Source organism: Micromys minutus (genome assembly GCF_963924665.1).
Source record: "Micromys minutus genome assembly, chromosome: 16".
In the NCBI taxonomy this organism is placed as follows: domain Eukaryota; kingdom Metazoa; phylum Chordata; class Mammalia; order Rodentia; family Muridae; genus Micromys; species Micromys minutus.
Genome location: NC_137985.1, coordinates 29,586,755 through 29,603,359, shown reverse-complemented (window position 1 = coordinate 29,603,359; position 16,605 = coordinate 29,586,755). Strand labels below are relative to the sequence as shown.

The 16,605-nt window shown below is 44.1% G+C and overlaps 1 protein-coding gene across 3 annotated transcripts in view; it reads right to left on the bottom strand.

The window, feature by feature from the left end:
- The window catches only part of KIRREL3 (kirre like nephrin family adhesion molecule 3), a gene marked incomplete at both ends in the record, with an annotated part of 535,014 nt that overhangs the window by 113,601 nt on the left and 404,808 nt on the right, over nt 1-16,605 (bottom strand). For 2 of the 3 annotated variants that reach the window (XM_080929684.1, XM_080929686.1), the window contains one exon: nt 8,982-9,059. The exons of the other annotated variant lie outside the window; for it this stretch is intronic. In XM_080929684.1, the coding sequence (XP_080785810.1) occupies nt 8,982-9,059 (78 nt within the window). The remainder of the gene's footprint in view (nt 1-8,981; nt 9,060-16,605) is intronic. 3 annotated transcript variants of the gene reach the window in all.

Below are 16,605 nucleotides of genomic sequence, written 5' to 3'. Positions count from 1 at the left end.
GTTTCCATAGAAACAAATATATTTCAGCAAGAAAGGCACAAGGAAGAAGCGGATGAAGGAGAGGAGGGAAACAGTGTCTCATTGCTGCTTTCAGAGTGCTGGACCTGGCGCTGTGCAATGGCCACCCTGAGAAGTTGCTACAAGTGCCTTCAGATTTTTATTGACTTCCCCTCAATAAAGTCCTGGGTAATTCATCTCAGCCCCAAACCTGCTCATTCTGCCACACAGCTCTGAGAACTGTATGGCACCACAGGCCATTAGGCGACTCGTTTATTTCCACTCTCCTGTGCCTTCTCCAGACTCTGGGGGAGGGGCCTGGAGTGAGGGTCTCAGCATTTAGTGAGTTCAGTGATGGAGCTTTGGGACTAGAAGAGGGCAGAGAGGCAGAGAAGCGAGAGGAGGTCTCCTCAAGACACAGCATGGGGGAGACCTGAATAGCTTGCCAATAACTGCTGCTTCCCAGGTCACTTGACCCCTTATTAGTACAGGTGGGACACTAGGATGAAGACTTTTGGAGCTAAGATATATATATATATAATTATTATAAAAATATAATATTATATATATATATATAATAAATTTCAAATCTCTTTATGAGAGCCTGACAGAGGACATGGGCACCCACAGCCATGGCAAGGGCGTGTTTTTTGTTTTGAGTCAAGCATCGGTTGCATTGGCCTCTTTAAGGAAAGCAGCCAAGTGCCGGATTCTCCAAGAAGATGCCCTGGATAGACCTCGCATGTCTTTTGGCTGAGTAGAGTGTCCTCTCTGGCCACAGCGGATTGTTCATACTTGGGTGCAGGCAGCTGTGATACTTACTACCACATCATGTGGCTGATGGCTTTGGGAGCAAGGACCACCTCCACATGCCACAGGGCTGAGAGCCACTGGATAAATGGTGGTCAGTCCTAAGTGTCCAGCTCCACTTTTTGTGAAGTTCTTTCCATCCAGTGGAACCTAAAAGTATGTTGAACCATCAAAAGTTGGTATGCACAACATCCCAGCTTATTAAACTGGATCATGACACCACTGGGGGAGGGGCTGTTGTAAGAGGGTTATATGCAGAGGTAATAGGAAATTTGGCATCAATGAAAGGTTTCTGATCATGCAGTGAATGATGTGTTTTTGGCAGGACTCAGCTGTGTCACATCTGTCAGGGGCACTGCAGCCTTGGTTCTGAACACTGCACACTGTCATCCCACATAGTGCCACCCAGTGCTTCCGAGTCACCCACCTCAGCTCAGTTCTGAGATGACCGAGTGTTACAAATGGTGCTGTCCTTACTGTGCACACAAAGCTTTTGCTCTCACAGAAACATAACCATTTAATCATGAAAGACAAAAGCTTCAATATTTTTCTACCCTCATTCCTTGATGTGCAAGTATCAAAGTGATGTGTCTTTGGATTGTACTGAATCTGAGTGTTTGATCTTAAAAATTGTTATTTAAATTGCTGATTTTAGTTTTAATGAAAAAACAACAGAAAACATAAAATGAACTTTGGCTTGGGATTAGAACAGAATTTCCAACAATTTCTCAAGTACACTAAATATACTTCTGCTGTGTGACATGGTATGCTTATGCAAAACAGAATTCTCAGCTCTGACAATTTTAAGATCAAAATACTGATCCGAAAACCATTGGAAATGTTCCACACCATGCAGCAGCAAATATTTAGCCAAGATTGAATTCTTTATGTAAAAATAAACAGGCACACCTATCGCATTAGCCAACAGATTTGCCTTTGTTTTTAATAAGAGGTAAAATTATGTGTGTATCAAAGATTAAGAAACATTAATTCCTTTATGATTTCATGGTCTGCCATTAATAAATGCTTAGTTTACGCACCTATATACCTGGAGTCATAGAAATGCTTCATTTAAACATTTCCATATCTGTAGAGTCACATAAACAAAAGGTAAGCAAGTGGGAAAAGTCTGAGGAGCCATCAAGTAGATGACCTTTGGCCTCCTGCTAGCCTCAGGAATCTATGATAACTTGCCTCCAAGCCTATTATGACTTCAGCTGGGATTACATCTAGATTTCTCTGACTCCCAAGCTCCACTGTTGACCTTTAGGCTCATGGGTCACACTGCTAAATGCAATACTTAGACCGAAACAGGCTTCCAAACAACTGGCAGTGAGGAACGGTTTTTCCCAGGTGGCCAGCAGTGTTGCTGGAGACAGAGCACATGTCTGGCTCAGGGTTCAGAGCCTGGTATGGAGCTGAGCTGTGGGGTGAGCGTGGGTGTTTTCTCATGGCACTCTCAGAAGAACCTACTTCTTTCCCCCAGAGATTCGTGCTACTGTCTCTTTCAAAGCATACCCTAACCCACTTGATTAGGCACCGCACCCCTACCCCTGCCATTGATACACTCAGTTGTGTTACCCCAGACTTCACTGATGCTTAGATTTGGGTCCTGGTCTCAGTGCCTGCCCCTAAGCTGGCTGTGTCATGTTGGGTAAGTCACGTGACTTTCCTGAGACAGTTTTCTTGTTTCCAGGTGCATGCTCATGTTTCTTTCCACATTGTCCCAGGGCCAGAACCGGCTCTTATGCTTCTTCTTCTACCTGTATCCATTCGGTGCAAACATTTGAGTTAGGCCCCCTGAGACATAACTGACCTAATGGAGCTTACTTATTCGTGAAGCAACTGTAACATGAACTTACATTTGTATAGGGGTAAGAATTCTGGAGGGCAGGACTAAAAGATCATCTAGCACACAAACGTCGCCTAGCCTGGGGAGGACAGATCAGAGGAAGACTTGGTGGGAAAGATACTGGAGCTAAGGTTTGGATGATAAGCAAGAATTAACATGCAAAGGGCAGGGAGATGGATGTATTGGGGATGATGTATGTTCTGAGAAAGGGACCAAGGACACCAAAGTCCTGTGTAGTAGAGAATGGCTTCCCTGAGAAGGAGAAAAAAGGGCCATGTGATTGAAGAGTGCAGGGATCGGATTGTGTAAAGCTTTAAAGGTCACAGGGAGGGTTTAAATAGGCTTAAAAGCAATAGAAAACCATTGAAATATTTTCCAGAACATAATAACACATTTGCATGTCGAAGCATGGCTTCGGCTGTGTGTGATGAAGAAATGGGTTAGAGGCTGATTGAATGTAATGAAGAAAGAGAGGTAAGGAGAGACAGAGAGGTAAGGAGGGAGAGGATGCAGGAGAAGAGAGGTGGAGAGAGAGGGGAGGGGAAGAGTGGGAGAGTGCAGGAGAGGGAGGGAGAGAGGAAGAGGGAGAATGGGGGAGGAAGAGCGAGAGGGAGAGGGAATGAGGGAAAGAGGGAGAGAGGGAGAGAGAAAAAGGGAGAGAGGAAGAGAGAGAGGGAGGGATGGAGAGAGTGAGAGAGAAAGAGGGAGAGACAGAGGGGGAGAGGGAGAGGGAGGGAGGGAGAGATTTGGAAGGCACCTAGAAGGTAAAATCCACAGGACATAGTGAAACAAGGATGCAAAGGTGGGAAGGGGAAGGGAAGTTTACAAAGTAATGTGGCATGGTGTGCAGCCGAGGGACCCCTCTGGCCTTGGGTACACAGGTCTTCTGTAGGAATGATGGCTGATGGAATAAGCCTGGGACAAACTATAGAATCTTCCATCAGACTGTCGCAGGAGAATGGCAATAGCTAGTCTCTAGCTCCAAGATGCCGAGTGAATTAAATAACAATCATAAAGTGCCCTGGAAGCCTGAGTCTTGCCATAAATAATAAACAGGGACGTTATACAAATAACCAGCTTTGTAGCCCCAGTGGAGAAAGACACATCATCAAGAAAAATGAAATAAGAAAAAAATATGCACCCCAAAGCACCAACTAACAAAATGACAGTATTAGCCAACATCCCAGGGACTGTGGCAGGTACCTCAGGAATGCTCTCAGGAAAATGATTGTGTGCCCTCTGCATGAGCCAAACTGGTCTGCAGGAGTCCCTGTGGAGCTGTCTATACAAGCGGGACTCCTCTTTCCTAAATTCAGGCTTTGGGCAGAGGTCCCTGGCTACCTATTTCTGCTTCTGCCATGCACAGACGGAAGTGTAGTTAGTTTGCAGCTTGGGTGGCATTCAAGCCAACCATGACCTCTATCTTCTCTTCAAGGAGAGGTAGGAGAAAGAAACTCCCAAGTGTTTTTTGGGGGCAGTTGGCAAAACCGCTCAACTTAAAACTGGCTTAGTGTCCAGGAAGCCTTTGTTCACCAGGGCATGCAACATTAAGAGACAGGTGAGGGTCAGATGCATTATCACAACTCAGAGTCTTGCCTGGTTAGTTTTGATATGCACTGTGGTCACCTGGGAAGGTAAAGCTTCAAATGAAGAGTTGCCCTTATCAGGTTGGCCTGTGGGAAAGTCTGTAGGGGCAGTGTTTTGTGGTTAATAATTGATATGGAAGGGCCCAGTTCACTGTGGGCAGTGCCATGCCTGAGCAGGTGGTCCTGGGGTTTCCTTATACACAGGAAAACAAGCTATGTAAGTCATGAGGAACAAGCCAGTAGGCAGCACTCTTCTTTGACTTCTGCCTCCATGCTCCTTCCTGGAGCTCCTGCCCTGGCTCCCCTCAACTGTAAGATGAATAAACCATTTCTTCCCAAGTTGTTCTTGTCCCCTGTTTATTCATAGCATCAGAAAAACAAACTGGCATTTGCTTGTTGGAATTGGTATTGTTTGAGAAGGTTGAATTCTAGATGCCCAAAGTCTTGCCAGGACAAGATTCCACACCTGGCTCCATATATTTTTCTCCAACTATGTGTCAGTTATTATTATTTCTTTTCATCTCTTTTAGGAGAGAGTAGACCATGGTTGTTTTATACTTATTAAAGGAAGAACGGGCCCCTCTACCATCACAAAGAACTTCAAGTTCCCTATAGAAGACTATGAGTTCACATCCTTTATGGTTCCATCTCCCGTATAGAACTGAGATATAAGGACAGGAGTTATGGTGGCCATTCACTTGTTCATAGAACCAGAGCTAGCACGATGATGCCCTGGGAGCTGTGGGCTGAGTCAGGGCCAGGCATCTGCCTTCATCTTGCTTGGGTGCTCCAGGTGACCAGAGTGTTCAGTTAGCATAAGGCATTTGTGCTAACCACTGGGTTGTCCTTCCTGGGAAGATGGGACAGACCTGGGAGGCACAGCCACTTTCTCTTCACTGAACAGAAAGAAGCAGTCACACACAGGGACTTTGAATGTCCTGGGAATTTGCTGTCTGCCCCTCTCTGTAGCTCAAGAGGGCACATCTGTGGAGGAAACCCACCTGTGCAGGCCCACCCCAGTGTTGGGGCAGGGGCTACACAAAAGGGAGGCCAAGGTTTCCCAGCCTCCTCTCTCCTTTAAGCACCACACCCTTCTTTGTTTAGTTTTCTCAATATGAGCCTCACAAAACTCTCTGTTTCCTAAGGGACTTGTGCCCTACATGGTATATCTTTTTATAATGTTCTGCCTTTGATACTCCCCTGGGCAAGGACAGTTTTCTTGGCAATTCACTCTGCCTGGGTCTTGAGATGCATCTAAACCTGTAACTAAAGGAAAGCTACAGACTAAGGTGCTGCTGAAGATGTGGAGACAACCCTGGTTAGGGTCCTATCATACTCTCCTGGTTGACCTGCAACTTTTTATGTAAACCAGGTTGGTGAAAAATTCAGAGATCCATCAGCCACTGCCTTCCAAGTTCCTCTATTAAACACTTACTTAAGTAATTTACTGTGACTCTTCCTATGTGTGAGTCATTGAGCTAAGTCTCTAGGATTTAAAAACATTGACCTGAGGTCTTCCCTCTCACACAGGTGGTACCAAAAATACACAAGTAGGAAGTAGCTACATCATCACAAATTGAGATACAGACTGAAAAGAAAACAGACTGTTTGTCCCAGGTGGGGCATATGGCAAGGGAGAGGGGCTCTGATTTAGGTGAGGTATGAGCAGGTGCTCTTTTCAGAGATGTTTTCAGTGAGACATGCCTTGTGATTTTGCAGTTAGCTCTTTGTGGGCAGGCACTATGTCTTATTCATTTTTAACAGCTCCAGTACTTATAATGCAGCCTGACACTTATTATGAAAAATTGGTATCATTTTTATGGTATTCAATGATTGCTTGATGAATAAATAAACAATCTCTTTCCAACAGTTCCTTTAAAACACAGAGTTCTTAATGTCATGAAGACAATGATATCAGACAACTCTGACGTTCTGTGCCCAGCCTGTATTTAACCCTTCTGTCCTTAGCTAATTTTTACCTGTGTCTATAATGGATCTCAAGGTTGTCGAATTTAAACAGAAAATTCCCCAGCCCCCACAACATTTACTAACCCCCGCCCCATTCCTGAGAATGTTACATATATTCTCCAAGAGGCTATTAGGCACTCCCAAATAGAGCAGCTCTCTCGTTGACTATCACATGCTTCCTGAAATGATCTTTGAATAGCATCTTCTTTTTATTGCTTTGTGTAGCTAAACAGCACCAATTGTGATTATTCTAACTTATGACAAGCCCCAGATCTATAAAGCTCTTGTTCATTCATTATTTTCCTCTTGCTCCTTCTCCTACGTTGGTTGTTTTTTTATTTTTTTATTTTTTATTTTTGGAATGTAGTGAGGAGGGGTTGGTGGTGGAGGAAAAATAAAATAAAAGGAGATATAAAATTAACAAAAAAACAAATGAAACAGGAATCTCACTTGGTGACAGATACCCTATTAGATGCTGTTAAACAGAGCAAATATGCTTTAATACAGCACAAGCAAAGATTTTATATTTATTCTGAAATGGAAAGAAAACAATCACCACTTTGTTTCTAATTGAAGAAGTAGCTAATTGTCTCAATAGCTTAAGAATTCTGACCACTTGGAGAAAAATAATAATTACTTTTTTTTTACTGCTTTACCAATTGTTCAAATCATACCAAGGTGCATTGTCTGGCACAAGCCAAGAGTTCTGTTGCTTGATCGATGTCATGACTGCTATTCCTATTCAATTATTAATATGGAGGAGTTATAATTATTTTCAGTATTGCTATGAGATAATTATAAACCATAAAACAGTCCCTGTGCTTGTGGATGTCTTTCTTATCTGCAAGTGGGGTTTAAGAGCTCCCAAGCAGAGCACGCCTCTCATTTGCTTGCTTAAACAACACATGGGCTTTAGAGGAGAGAAAATGTGCTGTCTGGCACTTGGGAATCAAGGCTGTCTGGCACTTGGGAAACAAGGCTGGTTAGCTTGGAAGAAAATCCCTCTCCTCTTTTTCGATTGTGACTTGAACCCTTCCAGATTCAGAATTAACACACTGCATATGGCTTGTTCTACACCTCTGTCTTGACCCCCTTTAGCCTACCTCCATTTTGTTATCTGAGACTTGAAACACACCATGTTGGCTCAGCTTGCTCAGCATCCATTCCTTCATTTTCTTGGTCACTTAGTAGCTAAGGTCAGACACCTGGAGCTTCAAGAACCTAATGCAGCCCAGTTCCTGGCCTTTTTGTTCTTTTCTTTTCTTTTCTTTTCTTTCTTTTTTTTCTTTTTCTTTTTTTCTTTTTCTTTTTCTTTTTTCTTTCTTTTTTTTTTTTTTTTTTTTTTTTTTTTTTTTTTTTTTTTTGACTTGCCCAATCCCTAAGAGCCTAGCCTCTGTTTCTGTAATGAGCATCTCCAGAAAGAGAACATGTCTATTCAGCACCACGGACAGAGTCATGCTGTCAGTTTCCACAAATTAGAAGTTACTGCCTACCTCTCTCTTCTGGGCTGCAGTGTTGAAAACTGAGAGGGCTATGTGAAAGAAAAAAAAGCCAACGAAAAAGACTGATGGGCTTGACACAAAGTATGCAGCCCCAACCCCTGGCTGTGCTCAGCCATCGGGCTCCTATAGATAAGTGGCTGCCGGAAGCTTGTTGGTTTCTTGAACAGGCAGTCAGTGAGCGTAAGTGATAAGAGTTTCCTGGACTTGCTTGAGCTCATCTAACTTCTAGCAGACTGTTGTCTTGATGGGTTCTGGTGACAAGCCTACAACTAGCCCAGGATTCTGGTCTGGGCCGTGTGCAGAGGCATGAGTGTCATAGATGGTAAGCTGGGAGGACAGGCAGCTGTTGAACAGAGGGAGAAGCCACTGGGCTGTACAGTCTAACTCATGGCCGCCCTAGGGGGTGTTCTGCCTCTTTCTTGGCTGGAGTGGAAAAGAGGCTACAGGGGCTATGAGCCCCAATGGGGGCAGCTCATGGCAGGCCAGGCTGGCGGTAGGAAGCCAAGACTTCATTTGTCTGACTTTAATGAATAAATGGCACCCCCAGACATTGTTTATCTGCTTTTGAACCCTGACAAACAGTCTGTGGCATCTGATGAAGAGGGTTATTAGCTGCATGGAGACAGATGGCTGGGGATAGAGAGGATTGGCTCTTTATTATAGCAGACCCATAAGTGACAGTGATATTCTCACATCCCAGTCCACATGTCAAAGTCAATACATTCCTCAGGTCCTCTGGGACATATGCTGGCCCAGTGCTTGAGGAAGGTAGAACCCCTGGGTAGGAGACAGAAGTCAGTCTGTGGGGTTGGGAAAGCAGTCAGCCTTCCAAAGGCAGGCTCTGCCTTATTTTGTATGATTCTCCTGAGTGCCGTATAAGGTGCTGTCAATTTAAGAAATAAGAATGATTCAAGAGAAGGAGGGAAAATGTTGAATTAGAAAGATAACAGAAGCAGATTTTAATGGGCTGGGTAAGTGGGTAGAAGAGCAAAGGTAGGGCAAAAATAGAAAGAGAAGGAAGGGGCACGTGGTGGTGGGGGGAAGAGAACATAGCAAATGAAAAATACTGAATCACCACCACATGCTTTGGCACCAGCTGTTCTTTCCTTTGTAAATATCACCATGAAGATGGAGCTGAGCCTCCCACTCTCCTTCCTGAGTAGTTTTGTGTTCCTTGTCCAGGTCCCTCTGCAGCACAGTTGTAGGCATAACTGTAACCCTCCCCTCACTGTGTTACCCTTGAGGGGTGGGGAGGTTCTCACTGACCTTCATTCATTCTTCGAAACTTGTCCTTGGCCATGTAGCCCAGCACCAGACAGCATCCTCTCTTCTGGAGGCCAAGCTCTGGAAGGAAAGGATAGGTGGGTGAGTTGGGAATGGGTCATGTGTGAGAGACTCCTTAGCATGCGGCTGTGGATAAGCAGGAATACTTATTTAGAACACGTTTCTACAACACTTACATACCAGGCACAGCTTAAAGGCAATAATAGTTCTTGCTAGACTCTCACAGCATCATGTGAGGCACAGAGCATTGTGCCTCCCATTTTCTACTACTTCCATCTACAGACATACGAAGGAAGAAGTCTTTTTAGGCACCGAAGTCAGGATTTTAAAGGTAGGCTCTGGAATGCATCCTCAAAACTGTTATTCTGAGCTATAGAAACTTTTTATGGTTTAAGATTGAGGACCATGGCCAGGTCACATTGAGACTGTGGACAAACTAGCTAAATAGGAAGACGTAGTAGTGTCCAGAGTGGGACAGCATGATCAAACAAAGTGGAGACCCAAGGGGAAATAGTGAGAACAGGAGAAGACACAGAGATGCTGGGTAGACAGGATGTGCTCAACCTTCAGGAAGGGTGGGATTCTGCAGTTGCTGACTTTTGTGTATCCCTATGAGCAGGCACTGGTTAGCAGCAGCATCTAGGACTTGGGAAGTTCAGACTTAGAGCACAGGGGTCAGCAGTGTTCATACACACACACACACACACCCACACACACACACACACACACACACACACACACACACACAGAAGGACTCATAGCATGTTGACTTTCCCAGAAGAACAAGATAGAAAAGCAACTCTGAGTATCAAATGCCTGATACTATCTCTTGCAGCATAGTGGCAAATAATATAAAAAGTGTGTGACTGGTTCCCATGTGTTACTGCTTCTTTGTCCTGGGTGGTGTACCCGCCTTCCTGCATAAAGACATCATCTTACATTGCAGAGCATTTTATAAACCTGTTTCTATTGTGTGAGTGTTATACTTGAGTATATCTACTTCACTAGAGGGCAAGCTATCCACTCTTTTGGCTTTTAGTTCTGATTTGTCTTGGGCACTTCATGGGCTCTGAGACAGCTTCATATCCATTTTAATTTTTAACTCCCATAGCAATGTTTTATGGTATGCAGATGGGTTATTGCTGTTCATGTGATACACAGATGGGGGGAAGGAGGCTCAACAGTGTTGAGGGACTGTCTTTGATGTGTTTGACTCCTCATCTCTACCTGTTTTTTCAGAAGTCATAAAACCATGACAGCTGCCCTAAACTTGACAAATGGGCATGTGATAGTATTCTACAGTACATATGATTGCATCTCATCACTTCCTCACAATCTTGCCAGAATTTCTGCTACCTGGCTGCCTCCACCTTATTTTCTCAGAGAAAAAGGCTCCTACTAAGTGCTATCACACTTGTCCATGACATTGATGTGTCCTTGGCCTTCCAACACCCCCCCTATGGCTTGAGAATTAGGAAATAGACTGAGTGAAATAATTCCTCTTCCTGCCTCTGCTTAGGATGCTCTGTATCCATCTGGTGCCACTGAGGTCTAGCCTCAGCATAAAAAGAAAGGCAGGGACCCCAAGAAAAGACAAGTTAAGCTGGGGGGCTTATACCCTAGGGAAAAACAAAGATTGGCAGGTGGTTGTAGAATGCTGTAGCCCAGGGAGGTCACCATCTTTGATCTCCTGATTTTTAAAAAAGGGATTTATTGACTATCAGTGAAGAGCAGAGAGGCAGATCTGAGGGGGCTGTTTCCAAAGGCTCACTTCCCTTCTTTCCCCTGCACACCAGCTCACTCATCTGAAGATGCAGCTGAACCGCCCTCACTTCAAACAACTTCACATCTCAGGCACCCAAATTGACATGTTAAGTTCCCCCATCCAGGGCCTTGGCCTTTTCTTCAGGGGCTCCTGCTCTGTCAAGGGCAGTGTGGATCAAAGCCCCTTTGATGTTTACTTACTATGTTTGTGTATTCCTTCTAATAGCCACCTCCAAAAGGCTGGAATGCAGCATGCAGAGAGGAGGCCAATGGACGTACAGGCTGTGAGGAGGCTTCTAGCTCCAGCCAACACTAGCTTTTTGCCTGAGCTTGCATATAAAGTCCAGGTGTTGATACTAGGAAGACCATTAGGATGTCAGGCACATTGTTCATTACTAGAGTAATGTAATTGCTAATGGTCCCTTTACTATTTACCACTGACTCATGCCTACCTAAAGCATATCTGTGGTGGCTTCTGATGAGAGTGGGGGCATTGGCTACTAGACTGAGCCTAGGAGGGACTCCAGGGAAGCATCGAGGAAGGAAGGGAGAAGATGCTGGAATGATTTGACCAATGGTTTTTCTGTCTTTTCTGGGCAGATTCCCACACTCTCAGGCAAATGTAAGAAGACTAGTTCCAAAGACTAAAATACAAGTGACCTGTCATATCTGACTGTCCACAGGGTTTGTACCTACAATTCAATCTAACTTATTTTATGTGTCACATACTAGGAAACCTCCCGAGTTAGCAGCAGAGGAGAAGCTGTGCGCTCATACAGTTATTATAAGTAAGAGTCTCCCCGACTATATTTGATTTTTGTAAATGAGCAAGAAAAAAAATTTTTTAAAAGCTCTGATTAATAAAAGAAATTGAGGACGAGGTAATTTCTCAATGTACTTGGCTCATTTAATTTGACACGTGTGGGTTAGTCTTAATTATTTAGGCGGCTACATTACAAGGCGCTAATAAGCACACTGCAGAAATTTATTAAGTGAGAAGGCTTTCTGGGTGCATCATTGCTGGGAAGTGGGGAGAAGCCATTTGGATCCTTTGGAGAGCAAGTGAGCTGCAGGACTGGCAAAGTGGGGATTAGCTAGCTTGTTGTATACAAAAAGTTGGGATACTCTCTGGAGAGATTTGTGTAGCTAATTTAGAACTCATGGGTGAAAGTCCACAGCAGGGACATAAGTGGGTGAGGCAGGGAGATGTAGGTGCCCATCTGGGGAGGAAGAGTATTGTCAGAGAGACTGACCATACATTGACCAAGGAGGAAGCAGAAAGTATTGGGGAGACAACCAACAAGCCAAAAGAACAAGGTTACTAGGGGAGAAACAGAGAGCAGGCATCTCCCTTTGCCAGGTAGCACAGCCACAAGTCTGTCTCTTTCTATACTGAGATGGTCAGTAGCATGAAAACACACATGTTAGTTTTGAACCTCTTGATGTGGGGTCTTCTTCAAGTAGGCTTTGAGTGGTTTCATCAGTGGCAGTTCTACCAAGATTCTCCAAAGATTCATGGAAACTTGTTTTAAAAAACAGACTGTTCATAGCATAGTGTAAATAAAGCCATTTGCAGTTCTGTTTTAAGGGCACCGTTGGAGGAGGAGAAAGGCTTAATTGGCGCTGTGTGCACAGAAACAGGTTTCAGAACAGGGAGAAGGGATGCTTGGCACTCTGAGAACTTTTGAGCTCTGAATTGTGAGCAACAGAAGGATTCACAGTGTCCTTTTCCAGCCCTGAGCCTCTACTACCAGGCTTAGTGCCTAGCACAGGACAAATGCTGGGCAAGAGGCCTGCTGACTTTGAGAAAGGGCACACTCAAAGATGTTGGGAGTGGTATGAGCAGTCCCTCCCACCCCCCACATCAGAATGAAGACAGATGATCTCTGATGTAGCAGGATGCATTTAGGTTAGGCTGGGATGCTTGTGGAGTGAATGAAACTTGTAATTCATCCAAACAGGGAACTATTCTACAAGTAGGGAACACTGCGGGGATTTTCTCTAGGGGGGAATAAAAAAGAAAAGCTTTGTAAATAGAGTGGGTTTCTTCAGCTCCCAGGATGTGGATAGGGCTCTTTCTAGCCGCAGATCCCTTTCTTCCCACTACTACTAATGGCACGGTGATGCTTCATCCCATTTGTGGCCCACTTAGTTTTTTCACAAGGCTGTCATATTTACTGTCTCATTAGATGCTCACAATAGCTTAGTGAAGTAAAGCAAGGCAGAAATTATTTCCTCCATTTTGGATTTCAAAACCAAAGCTTGGAGAAAGAACCAAAATGACATTTCAAAGCCAAAGATCTAGCTATTGCTGGGTTTTGTCCTAGAACTCAGGGCTGGTTTCAGGGTTAGTTCTTAGAAATAACAGGACTGCTAATCTACAAGTCAAAGCGGACCAAGAAATACTAGAGATTTAGTGGTTACAGCTATAGGACTGCATTGTAGAATGAACTGGGTATATGCTCTCCTATTCCCATGCTGTGGTTCTCTTATTCCTCCCACTTCCTGCCAAAGCCCTCATCCCTAGGTATGATCTTATGTGAAGATCAGGACTGCAGAGGTAGTCAGGTTAAAATGAGGCCATTAGGATTGTCTGTAGTTCAATAGAGCTGGTACCCTAAAAGTGGAAGTTGAAGGAAGTGTTTGTGTGTGTGTGTGTTTGTGAAAGACAGAGAGAGAGAGAAGGAGGGAGGGAGAGAGGGAGAGAGAGAGAGAGAGAGAGAGAGAGAGAGAGAGAGAGAGAGAGAGAGAGGAGGGAGAGAGAACAACACATGAACACAAAAATGGCCATTTATAAGAATGAGGGAGAGAGTCTTCAACAAGTCCTTCCCTTATAATCTTCAGAAGGACTCAAGCTCACTGACATCTTGATCTTGAGCTTTCAGCCTTGGGAATCCTGGGTGAAATGCATTTTTTTCTGTGCTAGTCATCCATTGTGTGATTCCTTGTTATAGCAGCCCTAGCTAAGTCATGCAGACAGGAAGGGGAAGAGCTGGCTTCCCAGTGGGACTCGGCTATTTCTGGTGTCTGTGATTCTCTACACTCCCTTTGTTTGGTCACAGAGCTACTCTTAGAGAAGAGTGTCACATGACTGCTCACTGAACCCTAGTTGATGGGAGAGCACTGATCAGGGCTGCTGCAATTGGACATTAGGGTTGGTGACACAAAACTCAGTGGGAAAGAAGGCAGCAGGGAGAGAAGGCGGCCGTGTGCCCACATGGCTGGGAACATAGGTAGTCTGGGATGCTGGGAAAGTTTTGCTTTCCACTTGTTATTCTCCATCCAAAGACTAAAGAGCTTTAAAGCAGTAGTAGCAAGAACAGGCTGCAATGGACAGGAACTAGCTCCTGCCCCTCCTATTTCCGAGGTTGTCTAGAGTGTGGGTGGCTGACTGTTTGTAGGGGCACTTATTCTGTTTCCTGCCTATGTGTTCCCATCTGATGTGATGATAAAACTTCCCATTTGTGGGTTACTTATCAATAGTCACTGTCTTATTCAGTTGCTGAAAACTAACCTTTTCCAAACACATACATGTTTTGAGTAGGGTTAGAAGCTAGAGCAACCAATAGAGGAATTAGGATAGAGGTTTTTAAAATTTCTAAGAGTAAAAATACCAGGTGTTTTAATTCCTGGCTGTGTAACTGAATGAATCTAAGCCAGCAGACCACAAATACATCTGCATACCCAATTGCCAAAACATTGGATCATCTGATGTATTACGCACACACGATGGAATTTTATTTAGCCACAAAGGAGAACAAAATCATGCCACTTGTGGGAAAGATCAGTTGAGCTGGTGATCATTACCTTCAGTAAAATATGCTAGACTCAGGAAGACAGATATCAGATGCTTTTTCTCATGTCCATGAAAGCTGAAAGGGGATTATTTTGGAAGAGGAAGGAGACCAGAGGAATGGAAGGAGGTTGCAATTGAGAATATGATCAAGGTGCATTAAAAATGTGTACGAAAATATTGTAGTGAGACCCATCACTATGTTCAATTAATACATCCTAATAAAAAATTAACAAGAGATTAGCACATTTCCTCTTAAAACTGTTTGGCTCTGGCATGTTTCTATAAGCAACCAAACAGAAGCTGGAGTCTTGCAGGTGGGCAATTGTAAAGATTTTAGGAGCAGAGGGAAGATGGGAGAGGTGAAGCAGGGGAGGTCAGATTCTGGGGCAGCTGAGTCTGTACATTTTTTTTGTAGAGTGCAGGAAATCTTTAGAATGGCTAAGCTGGGAAAGGAGGCTACCACACACTTTAACTCTTAGATGATGCATAGAAGAGATAAGCCCCGAGAAGAGGAAAAGCAGTGAGAATGGTCCTGCCATGCTCCAGGTGAGAGACGATGGCTTCCCATCTGCTACCTCTTCTTGCTCTCCAAATACAGCAGGGATCTGAAAACAGGTAGAAGGACACAGGGGCTTCTCAAGGGGGACATACAGAGCCTGCAATCCTTGCCATCTCAACACAGAGAGCATCAGAATGACTGAAAATAGCTTGAATTCCCCAGATGGTGCCTTGGACCATATGGAGGAAATGCCAGCTGGACCTGGTTGGAGCTGCTGGGAGGTCCTGATGCTTCTGAACGAGCAGAGCTGGCTGATACTGTGATACTTCACTCACAGTGGAGCACCCCACGGTCTCCTCTGAGCTTCTTCCTTGTTCCATCTATAAATTACTGCTCCTTAGATCTCCCTTGCATGGTTTACATGAAAAGCCAACATACAGTAAAAGAGCTGAGAACAAAGAATCTGAAAAGAAAGAGTCCAATGAGGCAAACACCAGAGTGAGGTCTGGAGGTCAAGTCCTCTCCTCTTTCCTTGTAGAAATGGAAATGAAAACAAGATGGGGAAGGACCTCACCAAATCCATGTGGTGAGCCACCAGGTTGTTGTGGAGGCACAAGTCAGATGAGCTGGAAAAGTTGAAGGGGCTTAGAAAGAACCTTCACAGAAGAGACTTAGGGCTTAGAAGTCCCAGAAACAAGGGGAAAATAGTAAGTCTGAGAATGGTTCTGGGATGAAACCTTGGAACTAAAGGACTGTGTAGCTCAAGAAAAGAGGCAGAGATGCCACCATGCCTTTAATTATTATCTGATTTGGTGTGATCACAGAGAGAGCTGACTGATACATGGTTGTGATAGTGCACAGTAGGCATTGTTCCCAAATGAAAAACATCCAGGTAATAATTTGGGCAGTGGTTTCGGTCTGAAGAAATGAACTTTTAATAGGCCGTATTCTGTTTAGAGGGTAAAAAGTCTTGTAAAAAAAAAACTTAACCTTCAAAGACAGCACATGTTAACAAAAATTGATGGAATAATATCCACTTCGAAAATATTTAGAGGCCACCACACACACATGATATGGAAAATAATTAGTCCAATCGGTTTGCATCAGATGAGTTTTCTTTATCTAAAATCCTGGGGTCCAAACTGCTTCAGATTTTGTAATTTCTGGCTTAGAGAACCAGATTCTGAATATTCCTAACATGAAGCTCCAAAACCTGAAAAGCTCTGATAGCCTAAGCATTTTGGATGTGAATTTTTAGATGCTGGGGCATTTTCCATGTTGGATTTGGGGATTTTGAATCTTCAGCCTGTAATTTTGAAAGGTCCATAAATAAAAAAAAATCAAAGATAGATAAATGTACAGTAAGGCAGCATCATGAGGTGACTTCAGACCATTTCCACTTGAGTGGAGGTCCTTGCTCGAAGCAGTGAGAAAGGTCAGAGCTGGGAGCTGGCAAGAGACACCCTCATGAAAAGTCCTGAAGGCTGCAACTGGCCCTGGGGCTGTCATCATGGTGTGTCTGCCCAGTGGCCTCTCACTATATCTAT